At 40.8% G+C, this 25,365-nt stretch overlaps 1 protein-coding gene across 8 annotated transcripts in view; it reads left to right on the top strand.

Moving 5' to 3' along the window:
- The window catches only part of VPS35L (VPS35 endosomal protein sorting factor like), a 116,510-nt gene that overhangs the window by 18,598 nt on the left and 72,547 nt on the right, over positions 1-25,365 (top strand). For 7 of the 8 annotated variants that reach the window (XR_006284562.1, XM_043524516.1, XM_037911764.2 and 4 more), the window contains 7 exons: positions 5,698-5,782; positions 10,249-10,308; positions 16,652-16,748; positions 19,453-19,500; positions 20,641-20,734; positions 24,084-24,161; positions 24,665-24,787. Coding sequence is in view for 7 of the 8 variants with exons in the window: in XM_043524516.1 (XP_043380451.1) it covers positions 5,698-5,782; positions 10,249-10,308; positions 16,652-16,748; positions 19,453-19,500; positions 20,641-20,734; positions 24,084-24,161; positions 24,665-24,787 (585 nt within the window). In the remaining variant the exon portion in view is untranslated. The remainder of the gene's footprint in view (positions 1-5,697; positions 5,783-10,248; positions 10,309-16,651; positions 16,749-19,452; positions 19,501-20,640; positions 20,735-24,083; positions 24,162-24,664; positions 24,788-25,365) is intronic. The other variant, XM_037911765.2, reaches the window with a different exon arrangement.

Here is a 25,365-nt window from a genome sequence, read left to right as displayed (position 1 = left end):
TTAGTTTTTGATTCATCTATCTTCAAATAAAATAAAGCCTGTAGGACCTCCTATTAGTCAAACATCAGTTGAAGTTAAACCTCTATCTAGGGCTCATCACTGTAGTATCATATTGGGGTATATTCTACACACGTTATATACTATCATCTACAAATAATAAATGGCTTGGAGGGCAGTAGCTAGGAAAGTTTACCCTTGGATAAAAATAGTTCCTGAGATTGTGCAGGTTGCCTGAAGCTAACATCACAACTGAAGGGACAATATATTACCAGGTTTCTTTTATCCTTGCCCATCTTGATTCATTTTTGGGTACGGAACAGAGACTACTGATATTGCTGGCAGCTGATCTCCTTATAATGTATGGTGCCCATGCTAATTTGTTAGATCCTTCAGCATTTTTTTGTCATCACTGGCCACAAGTATTGTTTCCCTGAAAGGTTGTCGTCTTGCAGGAGATGGACCTCTTGGAGTGAAGTGGAGTAGAAAGCTGCCATGCTAAGTGCTCGGTGATGCCAAATATAGACTACTGTCCACCTGTGGCAATAACTTAGCCTGCTTTACTTTGCAAGTCTTCAGTACAGTCAGGAAAAATGAATGAACATTTAGATGGAAAACTTGTTTCAGCAGGTTTCACTGGATCAAGTCACAGTTAAATTTTGCCGTCTGCCTGCCTAGACTGAAAATCTAATAAATTAACAGTACTGCTTCTCCTAGACTTATTTTTCCATTATTTTGTTTTAAAATATTAGTTGTACTACGGTAGCACTTAGAGGCCCCAGCCAGGTCTGGTTGCCATTGTGCTAGGTTCTGTCCAGACATATAGCAAGAGACAGGTTAAGCCTCAGCCAGCTTACAGTCTTACAGACAAGATGCAACAGGTTGGTGTGACAAATAGGATATGGAGAGAGAAGAGAGGACAGGGAAACCCTTAATACAAGCAAGTTTAGATTAGGCTGGCTGAGTGCACAATTCGTACGTGTAATAAGACAATTCAGTAGTAGTAATCACGGCTTGGAAGTGAGTCTTATACACGATAAGGTGGTGTGTTTAGGGATTTTGATTGGGGAGGAAAAGGGGATTCGTAGATATAAGGGTAACATGGGAGAAAGCGTGAAGGTGCTTGTGGGAGAAGTGGATGAAAGACTGATAAAGGCTGTTAAACCGCACAATAGAGTCAGTAAAACCAATGCTGTTAAATTTTTATTGGCCACTGATTCCCCCCCCCCCCCAACAAAATAATGGAACGATGGCTAGCGTAAACTGCTGTTTTCTGCATATCCTGGTTTAGTAAAGTAATTGAATAATCTGATAAGCACAGAAACAGTTCAAAGATTCTCTAGTGATGTTCAAGCTGTATTAATTTGTAAATTACTCTTTTGGAGGGAATGGCACATGTGTTAAGAAATAGGACAACTGAATGTTAAAACTTGTATGAATTTGCCTTTAAATGAGGCCAGAGACAGAGTGCAGTGAAGTTGCAACAACCTTAGAAACTGAGACACAGATGTAATGTTAATAGTCATCAGGAAAGGTTATATAAAGTCAGGATTGTTTTTCCAGCAGTGGATCCCTTTTGGAAAGCTGTTTAAGTTGGAAATGCTGGTAAAGTTTACAAAGGAAATGAAACATAAATCAGGAGTGAATAGAGTTCAGAAAATGATCTTTGAGTTTGGATGATTATGCCTTTTAGTAGCACCAGGGAATTAGCAATATTATTAAAAAAAACAAATTGTCATGAAAAGTGTGGTGACCTAATAGTATTTTATCACAAGAAAATACAATACAATATTACAATGCCTTTGTTGAGAGGAAAACACAGAATATAAATGTAGTACCTGTGGGATTTCTGTGTATATAATATCACAAAAGGATTTTCAGAGGAAGTCAAAGGAAGATCCTAAGACATGGTTCTGTGTCAGACCGTGTTTCTTAGAATGATACCAAAATTGAGGATGTTCCCATCTTGCGATTTACTTAACCCACCTACCCCCAAAAAACAACACTCTCAGTGGTCCCTGGGTAATGTCATAAGAAAAGTTTAATATTATATGCATAACTACTTCTCACCCATAGGAACCCTCCTTCTCCATGAAAATTCTGTTGCAGACACTAATCCCTACCTGATTCTAGGCCTGGGCATTAATTACATCTGTATTTCAGTTACTGAAATATTATACCAGTTCCTGTGGTAAGAGATGGAGGAAACAGAAATGCAAGAAATTGGTATTTAGAAAAGAGTGTGAATGAGGGAATACCTTTACTGGAGCTTCACTATTGCTGGATCACTCTGAATTTGAGATACTCTTAAACATATTACTACTCCCTCTTACTGCAGAGGTAAACAGTTTCCTAACAAGAGTACAACATTATGAGCATACTAAATGGCGGGGGCATACTTTATTCCCAGAATTAAACATTTGTCAATAGGGGGCAAAAACCCAGCCGTATCACAACACTAGAAGTAGCTTGATTTAGGGCCAGATTGTGAGAGAACCTTGTTAGGGAAATGGAAAAGTACACACAGAGCCTTGCCTTCCACAGCTCCATGCAACAGCTTGTACAGTTGCAGTACTTGCTTCGAGGGAGTATCCTGAGTGCCCCTGGGGGGGTGCACAGTGCCATAAAGGGAGGAAGGTCTGTGATTGTGGGTTCATTGTTGGGCATGTGAGTCTGTGTGTGTGATAGTTTGTTTTGTTTTTGGTACACATAGAAGAGATAACAAAGAATTACTGGGAAAGCAACTAAGTATTATTCACTAAAATTCTCTTGGAAATATAGGGCAAATAAGCTATGTGATAAATTTAAAAGACTGCAGGAAACTTTCAGGTTTGACCTTGATAGAGCTTAGAGACACATGATTATTGTGGAAAATTCCAGCCCCATCCTACTAATAATTTTAGATTCAGAGCAAATGCTGCTGTGCTGGTACCTATTTTTTGAGTGTGAGAATCAGAAATCTTGGGGGCAGTTGTGCATCTCTCTTAAAAGCTTTCTGTACTCCACTAGAAGTGTCAACATATTTAGTACCTTGTTTTCTTGGTCTGATAGTGGAAAGTCAGAACATATGGAAACTAATGTTCTCTTTGGGTACGTCTACACTGCAATAAAATACCTATGGCATGGCTAGGGCTGGCCCAGCATAAGCTGGCTTGGGCCGCAGGGCTAAAAATTACAGTGTAGATGTTTGGGCTCAGGCTGGGGCCTGGGCTCTGAAACCTTCCCCCCCCCATGGGTTCTCAGAGCTCCAGCCCCATCCCGACCCCCAAAATCTACACTGCAATTTTTATCCCTGCGAGCCTGAGACAATTGACCCAGGCTCTGAGACTCGGTGCCGCAGGTTTTTTATTGCAATGTAGATGTACTCTCATCATCAGTTAGGTGAACTCATCTCACAATGAATATATTAAAATATACGAATTGAAGAGAGAGAGCACATATATTTTAATAGCACTTTAACTTTGTCATCCTTAGATTAAGTGAACAAAGGTGTGTTGTGTGGTGGCTGCCCATAATGTGCTTGGATGTATCTATTACCTGAGGGGAGAACTGTGTACATACTTAACAGGCAACAGTGGAGATAGTTCTCTTGGGTCACAGGAGTGAAGGGTCTAGCTTTTCTTTCTTGTGAACTCTTTAGATCCCCTCTTGGTGAATAAAGCAGTGAGGCTGAAAGGACTATCCCACTTATACTTGTTCTGTGTATTGTTCCAGTCTGGTGATGCTTCAGCAGGTCACTTCCTGAATGTTGGGAATAGAGTTGAAATTGTATTTTTAGACAGTTCTCTCCCTCCCCCCTTACACTGTATTCATTCCATTCAGTTGAAGACTGTCTCCTGATTGCAGGGGAAGGGCAATCCTGCAGCAGAAGGGACTGGGGTGGGTTTTTTACTGGTCCTCTTGGTGACATGGAGGATAAAGAGATTTCTTGTGAAGCTATAGGGTTTATTTGTGTTTTTCAAGAGAGTATATTGGAGAGATAGACTTGTCCCTTTACTCCTCTCTTCCAACCCCCAAGCCTGCTTTTCTTCTACAGTGGGTGCTGACTATCAGTAAACTTCTCCCAAAGATTTCGGCTACATCAGGGCTTATTGCTGTGTCCTACCGTATATGTACCATATCTTGTATGTTTTATAAGTTGGTCACCATGTAATTGGATTCATATGCTGCTCCAGTAAAATGATATTTCATTTTTTGGCCCTATCTAAACTAGGAAATAGGCTGTGTTTAAACTATTAGCAAATATGCCTTTAAACATGACTTTAGGCCTACCATTGACTCAGTTGAGCACTTTAGTGTCCACCACTGTGTGTTTGTGTGTCTGTGATGTGGTTGATCACAGGTTTCCCTTTATGGTTACCATGACGGGCAGACATGTTTGAAAAGGTCTTAAAAAGGTCTTAAGTTCTACTAGATGCAAGGTTGTGTTTAAAAATATGGTAGCTAGTATGTTTTTAACCATAATCTATTTCCTAGTTTAGATATGTGCTGTGCATATGCTGCGTATAGATGCTTGGAAGACAGATTATGATTAGCACCATAAAAATGCTTTTAAATAAATATTTTTTTTAAAAAAGGCGGCCATTTTCCTTGTATTTCTCACTATCCTCTATCAGAGATCATTTGTCTTGACTGAGTGAATATATAAATCTTTCCCAGGGCAACTTAAATGCTGCGCTGTGGATTTCTTAGCATGAGGGAAGGCTGACTGATAGTGCTGCTGCTGAAATGGAGACTATCATGGTGATATTCTCCAGAGCCAGGTGTGACAGTTTCAGGGTAACTGCACCTGTATTCCCCCTCCATGGTCCACTCCAGGGGTGTCCAGCGAGGTTAAGCCATTGCTTGTCTCTGGGCAGGGACCCACTCCTAAAGGCTGCACAGCCACTGTCTGACACTGTGATATCCCCAGCAAGCCAGTCTACATAATGGCCAGCATTGTGCTTTGCTTTCTCTCTAAGGGCTGTGGCCAGTGTATTGCCAGCAGTTACAAGTTACCACACAACTCTTTTTTTAAGCAAGCAAACTTATTCTTAAGGCAAAAGCATTATAAAGAAAGCACTTTTAAAAAAGCAAGCCCAGAACAGATTGAAATGCACACTAGACATACCAGGAGTCACACATCAGTCTTGTAGGGTCAGAGTAGGCCAGAGTCTTTCCAACACTTCTGCAATGGTTGGGGTCTCTCTTAGAGGGAAGGTCCTGTCCATTTGCTGAATCAGAAAGAAGGTCCTGTGTCAGTTTAAACTCATCTCCTTTTATACCAATGTCCTTTCATTACCTGACGGTCTTTGGAAAACCCAGTCTGAACCAGTATATGCAAACCTTCCCAAGGGATGGTACCCTGCTGCAGGTGTGCCTGAATGATTCACCTTAATCTCCCCTTCTGCCCCAACTGTTTAGTTCCTGGAGGAGCTGTGGTAACTCACCCCTGCTGAGTTGCATGCAATCACTGACCCACAATGATACATAAACCATTCAAAAACTTAATACAATGTCATCCTCAAAGATGCTGCATGTGATTGCACTATCTGTCACAGCAGGTATCTTGCAGTGTTCTGTCAAATGATTCCAAAGTCTCTAGGGCTTTTTATGTGGCACTCCCCTTTGCTAATTCCATCACTGACTACCTTTAAATTGGGTAAACAGAATTTTGTATCCTCCTGGTAAAGCTTTGTTCCTTTTTTCTTTCTTTTCTAGTGTTCTAAACTTCTTTCGGACACAACAGTAATCCAGTTTTATCCAAGTAAATTTGTTCTAATTACAGATATACTTGATACATTTGGTAAGTACTTACAATGGACCTATGATGGATTCATTTTTATTAATTTTTTGTAGAATTACAAAATATTCTAGAAATAGAACCTATAAAGAGTTTTAAGGAGTTAATATCAACTTCTTTAAGGATTTAACTTTTACAAAAAATGTAGATAGTATAGGGAACACCCTGTCTGATGAGTCAAAGACATTAAGGACAAGCCAGCACAGCCTGTAGAGAGAGAGAAATGGATAGACATGTCCCTTTGGACTGTCCTCTCTCCCTTCACTAGACTTTAAGTGATTTGTGGTCAGATTATTGTATCTTTGCTTCCTTGAGATCCACTCTCTCTAGTTGTGTCTATTTTGGCTATTTAAAGATAGTGGTGCGGTTGTGATACTATTAAGAGGGATTTTCACCTCGTCTGTTAGCTAGCTATCTTCAAAATATGCAAAGGTCTACCTGTCTCCTCAGTCATCCTTTGATGCTGGAGCACTTACTAATTGCCCTCACCCTCAGACCATCTCAGACTTTCACTTTTTTCAGCTCCAGGTCACCTCCGCTCCAGTGAGTTCCTGGATATGTTCCAGGTTGGTTTCAGGCTGTTTCTAGGCTTGAAACCCATTGATTAGGGGCACAAATAAACTCATGCTAGCTATTGTTGGGGTCAGTTGACTATCTTGGTCATGCTGGTCTTCTCGGTAGCCTTTAATGTGATTGACTATGGATGGTTGCTTTGGCAATTGAAGGATATAGCTTCTGTGTCAGGAATTGCTCTTGATTAGTTCCTTAGCTGATGGGAGTCAGTTGTTGGTAATGGATAATGCAGAGTTCTTGCAAGATCTGTCTTATCTGCAAGTTCCTTAGCTTATGTACAAAGCTTCTTAGCAAAGTCAAAGTATTATAAGTATATTGATATTCTGCACATCTTGTCCAGGGGCCTTACTGATTTCTGGTCTGGAGAGATACTTAGATGACATTGCTGGCTGGACATGTCAGATCTTTCTCATCCTTAACCCATGGTAGGCGGAAGTGTTGCTAGGTACTAAGAATTGTTATGAGGAGTTTCTTCCCTTCCTTGATGCCTTTACTTACTGACTGAACATGTTTTAAAGTAATGAACCAGGTGAAGATCTCTAGTTTTATTTTTGTTTTTATCTTGCAACAGCAACATAAGCCTTTGTAATCATAGGCTGTGTCAACTAATTTCTTGGAATTGCTTCCAGCAGTTCTTCTCTCTCACTTACAGATAGTACAGAATGTACAAGCATGCCTGGTCACTGGAGTGAGCAATTGTGCATGGTGAACTGGTGAAATCATTTTTAAGCTGGTCCTCTTGGGTTTTAAAACTTCTAATGAGGAGCCTGGCAGTATTTGAGAGATTCTCCATTAGTCTTGTGCTGGTAGGTTTCTGCTTTCTGACACTGTCCACTCCTTTAGGATTGGCTATCTCCTTAGATCAGTGGGTGATTGAACCTTTGTGGCAGTATCCCCTGTGGATCTCTTTCCTCTCTGGGCACTGTTATTTTTTTATCCTCCCTACCTAATTTTGAAAACTGCCTCAAACTTAATTTGGGTTATCTCTCTAATAACCATACAGTCTTGTTTCAGTTCCATTCTGCCTCTGTATAAGACTCCCTTGAGGCATCCCTAATGTGCCCATCACCATGGCATTTAAGTGTCTGGCTCATAATTGGGACGCACTAACTCTATCCATAAAATACATTACTCTTCACCCTCCCTTTATTTATCTGACAACATTCAAATTACTAGATCTATTTTTATAATCTGTCCATCAGAGTGCTGTGCTTTAGTCCTTGTTTAGTGAAGGAAGGCTTATGCAAAAAGTTGGGTCTTGCAATGTGTTCTGAAACCAAAATGATGGCACGTTTTTTGTTGTATTTGGCTTTGTATTGTTTGTTTGCTTGGTTCAGTACCTTAAGACTCTTTGTGAGGGTATGCAAAACACTATATGCTACATTCTGTTAATGATATTTATATTTTCATTAACTGATTCTGCAGATTTTCATGTGATTCTCTTATTTATAACAATTTTAAGTAGAACAAATATTTAAGTGATATATATAGATATATGTCCCTTTAATGCTGTGTTTGGGCTCAGAATATTTTTCTGTTTTGTTTTTCTATATTACTAATAAACACGTTTAATTTAGAGTCCTAACAAGAATAAGTAAGTACATTACTTTGTGGCCTGTTCTAGAAATGTAATAGTTATCAAAGTAACTTCTGAAAGCCAACAATCAATTCTGTTTCAGGATAATATATTGTTTCACTGAGTAACCTTGAAAGATGAATAATCATAAATACATACAATATGCCGTAATACAATGAGTACCACTAAAGTGAAGTCATGAGATAAACATCATTTGTTATGGCTGTATGAATTACCAGTTGTAGAAAACTAAAGACTCTAGGGAGGAAAATAATTGAGATGATTAAATAGTTGGCTATGTTTTATTATTACATAAACAATTGTCTCAGTTGGCTGTCTTCTCCTAGGGAGAGTACATTTGCAACAAATACAAGATTAATTCTGTGGAGTTTCAGTACTCATTTTGCCTTGTAGGTAGATGCTTACACAAATACAAAAGAAAGAAATATAATTTCAAGGATAACTGGAGACTGGATGTATCTCTCTGAATCAGATCTCTAGGTAGTCTCTTGCCATCAGTAAAGCATTTTAAATCAAGTAAATCTATTGATATGGCAGGTATTTTAGATTGGGTTTTTGGGAATTATCAACATGATGAAACATTCATCAGCCACACTAAAATCTGTGGAAATGCCTTACAGATTGCAACTAGTCTGGTCTCTGCATGTAATTCTAAGCAAGCAGGAAAAGAACTGGAAAATACTGTTTTCTGGACACAGCTGCTTTTTAAATCCTTATTCGATAATATAAATGTTTTATGCTTAAAACTTCCTGATTTTCTATTGAGGTATAAATAATAACCCTCTCTTCAAGCTCCTGGAGGAAGTGATAATGGTGGTGGTTTGCTTAATGGCCATAACAGTAAGCAAATTTAGGATAAATTGGAAAATGTAAAGTTGTAATTTCACTAACTTTAAATCATTATATTCCCAGTCAGATCCAATGCTTGGATTTGCAGATAATAGCAGCATATTGCTCTTTTCAGTGGCTTATGCCCTGTCTCCCTTCTGGAGCCATCTCATTTGGCCCTGTTCTTGGTTGGCAGGAAACAGAATTGGGGCTCAGTATTTAAACACAGTTCCAGTTATGCCAGCTTCTAATGCAGTATGGATGGGCATTTCTAAGTTTGAACATGATTTGACTCCATCAGCTCACTGATTGGCTAAACTATGTGAAACTGGCTTAGCTGGGACAAAGTTCAAACACGGTTCATAGCTCCATTGTAGATGGGGGAGCCTTCTTTGACACAGGGCAGATGGGAAGCTCTTCATTTTCCCTTAGTATATTTTCATTTAATGCATGAAGAAACCTGACTCTTGAGGTCAAGAAGAAGATTTTCGTTAATTAAATTAGGTGCTCTGTTTATCCACGCCGTAATTAGTATGTGGGATTCCAAAAGTAACTGAGTTAAACATTTAGGCAAACAATAATGCAGGCAGATTAGATTAGGTACATCATTCTTAAAACAGTGCTTCAATGGAAGTGTTTTATTTTAAAAAAAAAAAAAAAAATCTAAACACATTTTTTTAAATCTCCAAAAGGAAAAAGGTGCACTTTCTTTGTGTGTTTAACAATGAGAGGCTAAAACAAAACTATGGGAAAGGTCAGGATCTCTACACTTTGAAATCTAACACTATATCTCAAGTTAAAATAACGTGTTACGTAATGTTTCAGGAAATTATCACTCTATCGCCTAACAGCTTCCTAAACCTTAACAATATTTCATTCCATCTCTTCTTGTTTGTGGAAGAGTTGAACTATAAAAGCTTTCTTTAATTGGATATAGACTATGAAATGGTCAAAATGTTTTGCTGAATTATTTAATCTAATTATTTTTATTAATAATTTTAATCAGTCTTGGATTTCTTTAACAGTGTGGAACTGATTTATTACAGCCTTTTAACTTGAAATGTATTGTTGGTGTTTAACAGGATGTGCTGTGACAGATGCAGTTGTTTTTCCAGGTTTTATATCCCCTTTATGTCCTTTTCTACTTATTGACAGTTGCTAAGAATAATACAGGATCATTGCTCAGTGAAGAGGGGGGCACCAAAAGTTATTTCCTGGTCAACAGGAGATGGTTGGAGTAATCTGACCTATCCACTGCCTTTGTTCTTAGTGAAACTAAGACAGAGAAATTACAGCATGCAAAATCCTCAGTGCAGACCTTCAAATCTCTCAGATTCACTAGATGGCAGCATAATATAATGGAGTTCAAGGAAGTCTTTGCAGATGAGATTCCTGGACCCTGTAGAAAACCATTATTATTTCACAATTTGCATTTTACAATTTGCTAAAGATTAACCTATTTTCTTGGCAGGAAAACTAGTATATGAAAGAATTTTATCCATGTGTCTGGATAATCGCAGCTCTTTACCAGGTAACTTTGTGCCTGCCTTGTGCTATTCTTGTAGAAATGTGTAAATTTACCATGTTTACCAAGCTAGGTTTGGGATTGTGGGGAATTTCAACAATACGTATCCTGAAACAAATTCAGTTTTGCTTCCAAGCTTTATAAAATAAAAACACATGGGAAGACTTTAGTGCATACCTCGATTCCTATGGGGGAGAGCTAGAGTTTTTAAATGGGGCCAAGCCAGTGGTACAGTAGAAAAATATGACCTTGTTAATGTCCTCTGAAAATAAATTGGTCTGCTCATGTTTGCTGAGTTTGGATTTAGTTGCTGTTCCTAGTTTTTAACAAGGGAAAATGTCTATAACAGGTTACTTTAATCACTCCCACAACTTTACGTAAGTTTACTTCCTTACTATAAATAACCCAACATAAAACTTGTGACAGTAAAATGTACTCATTTCCAGTTTTAATGATTCTCAACATTAGCACGGTCTGTTGCAGGGGAGGGAAGAGTGTGTAACTTCTAGGGCAGGAGGAAGTGGAAGACAACTGTTGGGAGACAGCTAGGATGGGACTACTATTCCCACTCACTCCAGTTCTAAAACAAGGGAAAAAACCTTTGTCCTCTTCTCTCCTCATACTCTCATATCCTGAGCATCTTCCTACAGTTTTTCAGCATGCTTATAACATGGTTTTATCTGTCTGCACAGACCAGAATAAACCACATTACCACACTGTTTGGCCACAATCGTGTTTAAATATGGTTATTTTCATGTTGTAGATGAGCCCATGCAAATTTCGTTATAAAATAAAAGTATTTACCTTTGATTTCATCACAAACAGCTTGCAATACTAAACCAGTAGCATCATGAGAAACAAGTCAGTAATAATATTTTCTTTGGTGAGCTTTCTTTTTTCTCTTTGCTATTTAACACTCCACCCCCTATGGACCGCTCTCTCTGGGTGAAGCAAGAGTCAAAATATCTTGGAAAGAAATCTCTACCAGCAATGATATCAGGAATGAAATTTTCCAGTAACATACAGACACTCACAATTTCCTATGCAGAACCCTGCCTTGAGCAGCTGCATGAAATGAGAACCAAGTCATTTGTATTTGTACTCATTCTTTCTGTTCCAATAAGGTTAGATCTTCTGATTTAGTACCAGAGTTCTCTGCCTCCAGGAAACCATACTGCAGTTTTCAGAGTAGCAGCCGTGTTAGTCTGTATCCGCAAAAAGAACGGGAGTGCTTGTGGCACCTTAGAGACTAACAAATTTATTTGAGCATAAGCTTTCATGGGCTACAGCTCACTTCATCAGATGCATAGAATGGAACATATAGTAAGAGGATATATATACATACAGAAAATATGAAAAGGTGGAAGTTGCCAGACCAACTCTAAGAGGCTAATTAATTAAGATGAGCTATTATCAGCAGGAGAAAAAAACTTTTGTAGAGACCATCAAGATCGCCCATTTCAGACAGCTGACAAGAGGTGTGAGGATGCTTAACATGGGGAAATAGATTCAATTTGTGTAATGACCCAGCCACTCCCACTTCAAGCCTAAGTTAATGGTATCTAGTTTGCAAATCAGTTCAAGTTCAGCAGTTTCTCGTTGGAGTCTGTTTTTGAAGTTTTTCTGTTGGCTCTTGCTCATTGAAGGATACCTGAATTATGTTTGACTGTGAGGGAACAATTGCAATGCTTTTGTGCAATTAATTTAATTTGTTCAGCATTTGCTAATGAAACCAATATCTTATAGAAAAGAACCTGTCAACAAAGCTGATTTTCCTTTAAGTGGTAATCATTGCCTTTACTTTAAGCAGATGATCAAAGTGTATTTCTAGTATGTTCAAGATCAGTAATTCTGTGATGACTTTTTGCTATGGTTTGAGGGATTAGCATTTTGAGGGTTATGTTAATATCAACTATGTTCGGGTTAGCACTTTTCTTAACTGACTTGGCAGTTACAGCACACTTGAAATAAAGACGTCACATTCCCAAAGTGCTGTGTTATGTAAAAGACCTCTAGCTGTGGGGGGTGGGGAATTGCACTGTTTCTCTAAAATTTCGACACAGGCTTAGTGTTCTGAGGAACAACAACAAGCACAGCAGCAGAATAATAAGTAGAAATGGAAAAGAAAATTCTGCTTCCAGTCAATGTCATTAAAATGCTTTTGTTTGTACATATATTTCCTGGTTCCTGACAGAAAGGCATGCAGTTTATGGATAGAACTTTGTTCCTTCATCATTGTTTCTAAAATTGTAAGTCCAGTGGGACAAAATTGGGGGGAAAAAAAGCAAAGGTCTATCACTGCTTGCTTAATATTGACTAATACATACCTTGTAGTGAGAAATATATCTGTCTAAAGCTGTGTAGATAGAGAAGAGTCCTTTGAAATACTTTACATATACTGCAAAAAGCTGATTCATCAAAAGGTGTAAGTTACAAAGATTGAAATATAAACAGACACGGAACAAAGAAATGAAGTCTTCTCCTCTGAGAGGACTGTGCCTGTGCTTTTTAAGATTACTAGTTTGGTGAAGATGCCATTCTTTTAATGGTTTACTGTGAAACATCAGGGTGAAAATGAAATGGACAGCAAGCTCCAAATGGGGTGGTTGTGCAAATAAAGGTTCCAGTCTTACTGTAAATTACTGTTAAGATTGTTTTGAGTTAATGGTAGCAGGGACAGACTCATAGTCTTCAAGGGTGGTCACAATCTTGCTAGGATATTGGGACCCAGTGGAAGATCTGCACTGACGACTTCTGGGTTTGGGGCCCTTTACCTGGTAAAGTCCTAGCTCAGTGCAGAAGATTCTCCTTCCTCCTCCTCCTCCTCCCACTTTTAAAGCAGGATGATTCTGGGAGGAGATAGGAAGGCCAGAGAGAGAGGCTGGATAATACGGCAACATAGAAATTACAGAAATGTAGGGCTGGAAGGGACCACAAGGGATGTCTAGTCCATCCCCTGCCATGTCGAGGCAGGATTAAGTATGCCTATAGCATCCCTGACAGAAGTTTGTCTAACTTTTTCTTAATAACCTCCAGTGACGGAGATTCCACAACCTCCACACTTAACCTGTTCCAGTGCTTAACTATCCTTAAAGTTAGAAAGATTTTTCTTAATATCTAAGCTAAATCTCCTTTGCTGCAAATTAAGCAGATTACTTCTTGTCCTACCCTTCATGCACACAGAAAACAGTTGATCACTGTCCTCTATATAACAGCCCTTAACAGATTTGAGTATTTTTATCAGATCCCCACTCATTCTTCTGTTCTGTAGGCTAAACATGCCAGTTCTTTCAACCTTTCCTCATAGGTCAGATTTTCTAAACCTCTTATCATCTTTGTTGCTCTCCCCTGAACTCTCTCCAGTTTTTTCGCATCTTTCTTAAAGTGTGGCACCCAAAATTGGATACAGTGCTCCATCTGAGGCCTCACCAATGCTGAACAGAGCAGAACTGTTACCTCCCATGTCTTAAATGTGACACTGCTGTTAAAACCTCCCAGAATATTTGCCTTTTTTGCAACAGAATCACATTGACTCACATTCAGTGCCCATATAGCTTTGTCTGTTGCCACTTTCAGTATCCAAGATTTGTTGGGAGGGAAGAAGAGGGTATTCATTTTGTATAAGCACAAATAAAGGTATCAGCAAAAGGATGGGTCTGGAATTATGCCATCACTAGTTAGCATTTCCCATGAAGCTGAATTTGATTAAGGATTTTGCACTTTTGCTACAGCTCTCAAATTTAACAGTGGCAGTATTATGAGGCTTCCATTTCTAGATTATTAAACATTCCACTGGAATATAGACATTTCCTTGTCAGCATTATTATTCAAAGTGTGTCAGAGTGCCTTTCCTTGAAATAAAAGGAGTGCTTGTGGCACCTTAGAGACTAACAAATTTGTTAGAGCATAAGCTTTGTGAGCTACAGCTCGCTTCATTGGATGAATACAGTGGAAAATATAGTAGGGAGATTTTATATACACAGAGAACATGAAACAATGGGTGTTACCATAAAGACTGTAACAAGAGTGATCAGGAAAGGTGAGCTATTACCAGCAGGAGAGTGGAGGTGGGGTGGGGGGAACCGTTTGAAGTGATAATCAAGTTGGGCCATTTCCTGCAGTTGACAAGAACAGTAGGACGGGAAATAAACAAGGGGAAATAGTTTTACTTTGTGTAATGACACATCCACTCCCAGTCTCTATTCAAGCCTAAGTTAATTGTATCCAGTTTGCAAATTAATTCCAATTCAGCAGTCTTTCGTCGGAGTCTGTTTTTGAAGTTTTTTTGTTGAAGAATTGCTGCTATACTTACCTACGTGCCTCCAGCTTTCATCCAAACCAGACCACACCACACGATCCATTGTCTACAGCCAAGCTCTACGATACAACCGCATTTGCTCCAACCCCTCAGACAGAGACAAACACCTACAAGATCTCTATCAAGTGTTCTTACAACTACAATACCCACCTACTGAAGTGAAGAAACAGATTGACAGAGCCAGAAGAGTACCCAGAAGTTACATACTACAGGACAAGCCCAACAAAGAAAATAACAGAACGCCACTAGCCGTCACCTTCAGTCCCCAACTAAAACCTCTCCAACGCATCATCAAGGATCTACAGCCTATCCTGAAAGATGACCCATCACTCACAGATCTTGGGAGACAGGCCAGTCCTTGCTTACAGACAGCCCCCGAACCTGAAGCAAATACTCACCAGCAACCACACAGCAAAAACAGTAACCCAGGAACCTATCCTTGCAACAAAGCCCGTTGCCAACTGTGTCCACATATCTATTCAGGGGACACCATCATAGGGCCTAGTCACATCAGCCACACTGTCAGAGGCTCGTTCACCTGCACATCTACCAATGTGATATATATGCCATCATGTGCCAGCAATGCCCCTCTGCGTTGTTCATTGGCCAAACTGGACAGTCTCTACATAAAAGAATAAATGGACACAAATCAGACGTCAAGAATTGTAACATTCAAAAACCAGTCGGAGAACACTTCAATCTCTTTGGTCACTCGATTACAGACCTAAAAGTGGCAATTCTTCAACAAAAAAATCTTTGAGGTTGACAGGGGCAACACTTCTTGTTTTAGTCACAATCCCACTACTCAAAAAGTGAGATTTATTTATTTATTTATTTTAGTCTTCTGCAGTGGAAGAGGTTAGGGTACCAGGTGTCTGATTTTTTACCAGAAAGCCCAGTTGAAAAGGGACCCTGGCGGCTCCGGTCAACACTGCTGACCGGGCCATTAAAAGTCTGGTTGGAGGCATAGGCAGGCTCCCCTACCCGGCTCCATGTGACTCCTGGGAAGCTGCTGGCATCTCCCTCTGGCTGCTAGGTGGAGGGGCAGTGACGGGGGCTCTGTGTGCTGCCCTTGCCCCAGCACCAGCTCAGCAGCTCCCATTGGCCAGGAACCGTGGCCAGTGGGAGCTGAGGGGGCAATGCCTGTATGCGCAGGCAGAGCCATGTGGTTGCACCTCCGTTTAGGAGCCGGAGAGAGATGTCACTGCTTCCGGGGAGCCTGCATCCCAAATCCTCTCCTGCGCACCAACCCCCTGTCCTAGCCCTGAAGCCTCCTCCTGCACCCCAAACCCTGGCCCCAGCCCAGAGCCCGCACCCCCAACTAGAACCCTCACCCCCCCACACACTCCAACCCTCTGCCCCAGCCCAGAGCCCTCTCCTGAACCCATAACCTCTCATCCCCCTGCACCACCACAGAGCCTGCACTCAGAGCCCTCACCCCTGTCACACCCCACCCCACTGCCTCCCAGCCCAGTGAAAGTGAGCGAGGGTGGGGTAGAGCGAGTGACGGAGGAGGGGGGATAGAGTGAGAGGGGGCTGGGCAGAGGGTGGGGCAAGGGTCTTTAGTTTTCTGCGAATACAAAGTTGGCAACCCTAGAGAAGGTGAGAGTAAGGAGCAGGAGGGTGCAAGAGGACAAAGGCAGGGAGGACGATAAAGAGCAATATTTGTCAGCTCTTCCATATGAGAATTTCATAGGAGTTACTTGTCTAGCTCTAAAATAATAATAAAGTATATTATGAGCTACTGGGTTGACATCAGGAATTAGACCAAATGAAATAAATCAATATTACTATAAAATAGAAGTGGAGCTCTGGTTACCCAGCATTGCTGCTCACTCTGGGTTTGCAGTCAAGCAGTTGTCTGTATTGCTGGAAAGGAGATCCTAGAATTACATTGTCCAGTTCATTACCGTATGTTTAACTTCTTTTTAAAAGGAAATACTCAATGTACTGTTTTAAATAAATGTAACTAAAGTAATTTATTTCAGAACTAAATGTAATATGCTTGTCTCTGGCTTTGTTTTTTTACAGATAATTTTACTCCAGAAAGTGTTAATGATACTGCCAAAGAAACCTGTTTAAACTGGTTCTTCAAGATTGCTTCAATCAGAGAGCTCATTCCCAGATTGTATCCTTTTCAGATGAGTTTGACTGTCAAAATGGTACACTATTATGCGTGAAGTTTTAAAAGGAATTCAAGTAATATGAGAACATAAACTTCACTATGTTGAAAATCTAAACAATGATGATCACCTCAGGTTTTAGTCTGAAAATATCTGTCTATCTTGTGTACTTACATGCCCCACTCCCATCACAACAGTATTTGAACACCTCTCAATCTTTAATGTATTTATCTTCACAAGACCCCTGTAAGGTAGTGAAATACTGTTATTACCATTTTTTTTAACAGATGGGGAACTAACTGAGGCACAAAGTGGCTAGGTGACTTGACCCAGGTCATAGAGTCAGATTGTGGTGGAGCAGGAAATTGAACCTCAGTCTCCCAAGACATAGCCTACTACCCTAACAGCTGGACCATCCTTTCTCTCCAGAATAGGAAGGCAAATGGAGCTCACAATTGTTTTATTATAATTTGTATAATTTTTGTTACTATAGTGTCTGTCCAGGACCCCATTGTGCTGGCCGCTATAGAAACACAGAACAACAAGACAGTCCTTGCCCCAGGTTTTGCATTGAGAGTGAATTCCAACTTGTACTAAATCTTAATAGTGTAGTAGTTGAATCAGAAATCCAAGTGTCTATAGGATTTTAATGGTAACACAGACCTGTTAACTTCCAAAATTTCTGTTAACCCCATATTGATCTTCTCCTCCCAGCTCTTTTTTCTCCCTTTTTATATTGACCCCTTTAATTTTGTTTGGATTTTGAGCTTTGAAGTATTTTTGAATTCTTTGAATCATGTGGTACTGTAGCCTGAGTGCCATGGTGGTGGCTGGGGGGTGCGGTAGCACGTGATGATGACGATGGTTTATTAAGTTGAGTTTACATGCTATAAACTGGACATATTTGAAAATGAAATGGAAAAGCTATAAAAGCCACAAAACAAGTAGTGCAGTTAACGATATTAGGTCTCAGAGTACCCTTACCATGTGGTGCCCAAGAGAAATTAATTTCACAGCCAGGGAGTTGTCACAGTTCAGGGCATCTGTAAGTGTATTTCCCTTCAGTGGTTTAGCAAGGGCACCCACTCTTGGCCTTCAGCTCCCCAGCTGTTGCCTCTCTTGGATGGAGACTCTTGTGTGTCTCTCTTTCTCCCTTCTGACCGGGATATTCTCAGGTTGCGCAGTTCCCCTGCCTTCACTGTGTAATTCCAGCACTGAAAGGTTGCACAGGGGTACCTGCTTGCTCTCTCTTCAGAAATGGATAACAATGTAATTGTTACCATGCAGCTGTTTCTAAGCAAGCCTACTTTATTCTTAAGGTATGAAGCATTACAGAGCAATCATATTAAAAACAATAAAAGAACTTACACGCACACTAATATGCTTACCAGAGTTCATCCTAGCTCTCACATGGCCTCTGGCAAGTCCAGTCTTTTAATACCCCACCCAACGGTCATCTTTATGGTTACAAGTTCATCAGAGCTTCCCAACTCAGAACAAGCCCCCAGTCTTATGAGGCCTCATAGGTCAAGTCTTTCCAATCCTCCCCTAATGACTGAGGCCTGTGTGGACCAGGAGTCCTTTTGCTGGAGCAGGAAGAAGGTTGAAAGCCCCTCCCCAGGTTTTTATCTAAAAGTATTTCCTTTGTCTGTTGGTCTCTGGAGAATCCAATTCGAAACAGTATATGCATCTCTCTCCAGGGGCTGACTTCAAAGGGTTGACAATGGAGGAAGTACATTAGCATTCCTCCTTCCTACGTATGTAGAAAAGGTACATACACTGCCATGTAGGGTTGCCAACTTTCTACTTGCACAAAACCGAACACCCCTGCCTGGCCCCTCCTCCGAGGCCCCGCCCCTTCTCCAGGACCCCGGCCCCACTCTCTCCATCCCTCGCTCCCTCTGTTGCTCGCTCTTCCCACCTTCACTTGCTTGCTCATTTTCACCGGGCTGGCTCAGGGAGCGTTGGGGTGTGAGGGGGTGAGGGATCTGGCTGGGGGTGCGGGCTCTGGTGTGGGACTGGGCATGAGGGATTTGGGGTGTAGGAGGGTGCTTCAGGCTGGGAGCAAGGGGTTCGGAGGGCAGGCGGGGGATCAGGGCTGAGGAGGGGGTTGGGGTGCAGGAGGAGATCAGTGGTGCAGGCTCTGGGCAGCGCTTACCTCAAGCAGCTCCAGCAGGGCATGTCCTCCCTCCAGCTCCTACGCGGAGGTACGGCCTGGTGGCTCTACATGCTGCCCCGTCCGCAAGCGCTGCCCCTGTAGCTCCCATTTCCCACAGTTCCCGGCCAATGGAGGCTGCAGAGCTGGTGCTTGGGGCAGGGGCAGCGTACGGAGGTGTAGGTGCTGGAGGGGAGACATGCCGCTGCTTCTGGAAGCTGCGTGGAGCCTGCTTTAGCCCCACTGTGCCGCTGACCTGACTTTTAAGAGCCTGGTCATCAGTGCTGCCCGGAGCCGCCAGGGTCCCTTTTCGACTGGGCATTCTGGCTGAAAACTGGACACTTGGCAACCCTACTGCCACAACAACACATTAATGTACATACAGTACACCCGAAATGGGGTTAAAATAAACCTTATTGAATTAGGGCTATCTTAATTCCATAAGATTTGCTCAGTATATTACAGGATATTTTCAATCTGTCAGAGGAGTAGTTTTGTTTTTCTTACAAGGAATACATCTTGGAGTATTTTTCCTTAACTTGGTTTTGTTGTAGCTATGTGGAAGCAGCAATACTGAAATGCAACAAGTTTCTGTCCAAAACGTAAGGCTAACATGCAATTAATAAATATGGACAGCCAACGAATGGGTACATGTTAAAGTAGTATGCAGAGAATTAAGTATGAAAGTTCCACTATTAATAATGGCAGGAAACTTCTGTGCTTTTGGAGGGGGCAATATTGATTGCTTTGGGCTCCTGATACAAATCCCATCAAGGCAGAATATTAGCACAGCTGCTGACGTATTGATGCATCCACTTCAGAGCACTTGCATAACTGTAGTATGAATGGAAAGTGAACATTTTTGGGGGGCCGAGGAGGAGGGGTTTACAAAACTGAAAGGAAAGCAAAATTGATGGGAGGTGGCTGAAGGTAAAGGAGAGGGTAACACAGCAAGAGAAATAGGTAGGTCAGTAACCAGGCTAAAGGCAAGGTGAGGAAACAAGGCAGAGGCAGTGAGCCTGGAAAGCAGCTGGGGAATCGGCTCCAAGCCGACCGGAATCAATATTGTTTTAAAAATAGCCCTTCAGGACTAACGGGCCTTTGCAGTTAATTGCTAAAATGAATGCTATAATCTCAATGGCTCTACAAGGACAGCTTGATTATTTTTGGGCCTCCCAGTATGGGCCTGATCACACTTGTGCCAGTGCAGGTGTGTGGTGGAGGGGCAGGAGGAGTATAAACAGCCCACAGCACCTGCATGTAACAGCTCTGTGGTGAGTCCCTCCTTATAACCATAGCAGGTGAAATTGGGAGTGAAGTGGGACCAGTGGATCTGTGACTGACTAGGAGATTCCTTGGCCATCATAGATCCACTGCCTCTGAGGCTTTTGGGCTGCTGCATCCCTGAGACTACATTGCAACCAGAGAGAAGCTCCAGCTTCTCCAGTCTAGAGGAAAGGCTTCTTTCCTTCCATCAGTCCCCCAGCTCTTTGCAAATCTCCAGTACATAGCCTGGCTGCTCCCAAGGGTAAGTAGTATAATTCATGTCTAAGATGTTACTTAGAGAACTAGTTAAATTTTACTTCTAAATTAGACTTTGTGCTAATATGACTTTCCTTGATTCTTTTAATTCTTGCTCACATGTACATTTAATAATGCAGCTTTTCAAGTTATCAGTATGCGTTGTGGTGCTCTGATCAATTCATAAACTTCAAAATTTAATTTTTCAAAAATCTTAACAGGGGAATTTCAGAATGTCTCCCGCGACTAACGGCTATGATTAGAGGAATTGGAGATCCACTGGTTGCAGTCTATGCAAGAGCGTACTTGTGCAGGGTAGGCTATAATTTAACATTATTTAAAATGAGCTTATATCAATGGTATATTTCTGTCTTCCTGCAGCCTCACCTGCCAAAAAAGGGAGATTTTAATTAGTGGCAGGTTTTCTCTGGCCCAAAAAGCGGCCTGTTCCTCCTCTTAGAAAATTGCAAGGCAGGATAACTTTTCCGTTATAGTCACAATTTGAAAACCTGCTGCATAATTGCCTATAATAATCATAGTAATTAAAAACTAATTTTCCAAGCTTGTCCTGCCAGTACTTCCTCCTGAGGGAAGGGGAAAATTGGGGACTGAGTCATAAAGAAAGCTTGTAGCTTTGTGGTATTACAGACTGCTATCTGAGTGCTAAGCATGGCTTTTCCGAGGTACTGTACAAGCTTTCCTTCTACTTGAATTCATTGTCTCCCTGTTCATGCCACGAGAGCATCTGCTTTTGGAGGATGGCTTGATGAGCTTCATGATGAAAAAGAGTTAATTTGATGTCTTGTTTTAAAAACTAGGAGGTTGCGCACTTTGTATCTTGCATCGGCTGAGCTTATTACACGCACTAGAGGCTCCTTGGTTTCCCCTATAAGCGCGATGTCTGCCACCCTCCTTTCCCCCTCTATTTCAGGGATTTGCTGCAACTCCCTCCAATTGCTCCCTGCCAGGGCTTCTGTGTGCACCCTAAATCCCTCTCCTCCCATGCCATGGTCCCCCATTCCTCCCTCCTTGCTAGGTGCGCTGTGTGCCCCTCCTTCCCTCATATAAGGTCCTCCCAATTTTCCCCATAAGGGAGTTCTGTGTTCCCCCATTCCAGGATCCCCATTCTTCCCCCTATGTCAGTGGTTCCCAAACTGGGGTTCGCAAAATGTTACATGGAGTTCTCGGGGGGGGGGGAATTCCCTAATGGCGAACAGAGCTGTTCCTAGGGATCCCAGGCAGCACGGGGCCAGCAGCCTGGAGCCCCTGGACTTCCAAGAGCTAAGCAGATCAAAGCAAGCATATCTGTCACACTGCAGAGATTTAAACTTCAAGACTCCTTATAAGAAATGGAAAAGGAGGTGGATATTTTTTGCTGTTTTTAAAATTAAATAGGCAGCTAGTATTGTTTTAAAATTATTGTGAAGAACAAGTTTAAGCTTTGTTGTAACGTGCGTTTTTGCCTGGACTGCTCAAGACCTGAATGCTTATGTAGGAGGAATTCTTTGAGTTGGCATCTTAAATACCTTCATGCTGTTTCACATCTGATATTCCTTGATGAAACACAGGAGCCTCAACTTATAACAGGTTTATTCAAAGTGATACAAACTACGAAAGTGAGATCTTGGAAGAGCGTTGCCGTTTTCATAATGTAATAAAAATACTGTAATGATAAATAATAGTTGATAAATAGTGTGTAAAAAGCATGTCATAAAAACAAATTTTATATTTCCAAGATCACTGCTTTTATAATTTATACTCTGGTAAAGGAGAAAATCCCTGGAAATATTCATTTTCAGGAGGGGGTTTGCGAGACTTGACATTTTAGTGAAAGGGGTTCACAGGTTGTTAAAGTTTGGGAACCACTGCCCTATGGTAAGCACTCTTTGTGCATCCCCTTCCCCCTGATGCCAGAGTCTCTGTCTTCCCTGCCCCCAGTTGCTCCTCAAGGAGTTCTGTGTGTGTCATTCTCCCTCCCACTATGCCAGGTGTATACACCCCCGGCCCCTCCTCATCATTATTATTCTTTCTGTCTGGGAGATAATCATCCAGGGTGTCATCATATTAAACTCTGTCGTGGGGGGATGAGCAGAGGTGAGATGGGGGTTGCTGTTGTGCTGGAAGGTATTAATGGGTGCCATCAACCACTTGTTTGATCAACAGACAGTTGCATAGGTGCTGAAAGCTGTGGCTGTGCTAGTCAGATGGCAGCAGCTACATGTACCCCCCTTTTCCCCTTTCCAGTTTCCCAGTTTTCCCCAAAATCAGTGGGGTTCTGACAACTGATGTCTAGACCATTCCCTGAAATTTTGGAATTGATCGGATGCATCGCATTACATGCATACGTACAGGCAGAAATGCTGTCAAATTGTGTAAGGCCTTGACGGTTTGGCCGATGAAATGTTCCAGGTACCACCGCATTGGATGTTTGTGGCCTTAACAGTCTGCCGTAGGGTATTTTTTTAAAACAAGAAAAGAAATCTTGGTCCGGAATGAAAGCAGAAGTTAGAGAAATAGACTCCCCCCTAGCAGGAGGTAAAATTGTGACACACATACTTGCTTTCTGTTAACACCTAATTAATTAAAAGAAAATTTCAAACTAACCCTGGTGAAGATGGTGGGAATAAAAACCTTCTAAAAACTAACAGTTCCTAAATAGTGAAGCTGTAGTGCAGACACAAATAAGATCTGTAAAGCAGCAGCATCGCTGAATAGAGGTATCTCTGCTGTTGAATTGAATCAAAGAACCAGCTCTCTCTATGGAAAGTTCATGGGGCAGTGCATTTTTTTAAAGCATATATGAGTCAAATAGAAACAAAATATAAAGGCTAGAGATGCTTGGTCTGGGTGGGTGGTGGGTACCTGCAGCTGCCGACAAAGTCAGTGGGAGTGGCAGGCACCTCTCATGATCAGGCCTTGGGTGAGCAAAGTGATAGGGGAGGAGTCTTAGAAGCTGTTGGGTTTTTTTTTTTTTTTTAAACATAACTGACTTATAGCTTTTTCATGAGTCATTTGTGTTCCACTTTCTCTTCTCTTACACTTGCACATAACACATTTTTTTTACCTTTTTTCTTTTCTTTAAAAAAAAAAAAAAAAAAGAAAGAAAAGAAATTTATAGTAAAAAATACCCTGCATTAAAAAATCATTAGTTAAGTTGCAAAATCAAGCACTCAAGAATTAGGAAAGTCCAGACTTAAAATTGCCTGTGACCCCTTAATTCACCCCCTTAAATGTTTATACATTACAGTAGTCTTTAATTACATGGTCCTGTACTATTTTTTTTCACAGGACCCCTACTTCATTCAGTGCAAGGAATGGATGAACCAAAGGGCAGCCTTAAATATGGCTTTTCCTAACATTTGAATGCTAGTTTTTTCTCTTACTGGTCATGAACACCATACTAGGACCTGTTCTCAACAACCTCGTTTAAACACAGTAGTAGCTAGCACAGTTCTGGTCTCAGTGGATGGGGCCATAATATCACTTCCTAGTGAGTCAGGGATAATGATGGGCAAAAAGCATTCTGTTCAGTACTCTGCTATAATATCTTCGTCTTATTGATATGCGTGTGAATATACTTATTCCCTGGTGAATAACTCTATTTCATAGCTGAAAGAGGATGGTAAGTGGTACAGATACAATTTTTCTCTTTCTTCGAATGTAGGTCGGAATGGAAGTAGCTCCTCATCGTAAAGAAAGCCTTAACAAGAATTTTTTTGACTTCCTTCTAACATTTAAACAAGTAAGCAAATACGTTTGTATTGCCTGAGTGATGAAATAAGGATGTTCCTTGAGCAACCGATGATGAAAATGCTTTTTACGAATCCCTTTAAAAGTTCTAGAATCTAGAGTTGTAAATATTTTTGAAACTGTGAATCTGAAAAAAAATATGTCACCAGCCAATAGATGTCACCAGCAAAATTGATGTTTACTAGACTGCACTATTTACCTTTACTGTGGTGTTTCCTATATTTAGAATGGGAAATACTGCACATATTGTGGTAAATTTAACTACTGTACATGCTATATGCCCAAATTTTAAATAGTGCCCACTGTATATTTCTTCCGAATACAGGAAAATATGCAGAATACTTGTTGAGCATGCTGTGTAATTCAGTTACCCTGGTCTCTCAAAGCTTTCAATTTACCTATAACTTGAAGTTTTGTTTCCAGTTTCTCATAGCCCCAGCCAGATGCCTTTTTCCCCCCCCATGGCAGCTCTTTCATCTTTTACTTCCTTTACAGATGCATGGGGATACTGTTCAGAATCAGCTGGTAGTGCAGTGTGTGGAGATTCCATTGTATTTGACTCTCTACTCTCCTGCTATAGATTGGATTTTACAGTGTATCGCATATCGTGCTCCCGAGGTAAATGACATAGTCACCATGTAAATAAATGCTTGATAGTTAACTGGAACAAAGAACATATACAATATCTGATTTTTAGAAGATGTTATAGATTCCTATGGTAATTGTTCATTGCTAGACCATTTAGTACATATTGATGTAGGACCTAGGATGCTATATTCAAACTTGAATTGAAAAATGACCAAAGCTTATGTGAGTGATATTATTAACAGATATAGTTATAGTGCTGTAAATATACACTGGACTTTACACAGCTAGCTAAGATACATGCAATGCTCTGAAGTGCCTACATTCTAAGTAACGATAAATAGTTTCCAGTGAGAGTGCTTGAAAAGACAAAAAGGCCAATGTGAAAGGACTAGTAAGTGTAAAAACAAAACCATAGTGAAGGAGGCATAAGTGGATTCATAATTATTTTTAGTTGTATATATTAAGTTTAAAATTGTAAGGCAAAGTTGAAGAATAAATGTAATATTACACAACGGACTAAAATAAGTCAGCTTCATTATTCCACAAAGCTTATTTCCCTTTCATAGTTTTAATATAAACGGAGATGCAGAAACAGAACTGTGGGTATA

This window comes from Chelonia mydas, chromosome 10 (genome assembly GCF_015237465.2).
Source record: "Chelonia mydas isolate rCheMyd1 chromosome 10, rCheMyd1.pri.v2, whole genome shotgun sequence".
Lineage (NCBI taxonomy): Eukaryota > Metazoa > Chordata > Testudines > Cheloniidae > Chelonia > Chelonia mydas.
The sequence above is the reverse complement of the archived record's forward strand: the minus strand, read 5'-3'. Positions and strand labels throughout refer to the sequence as shown.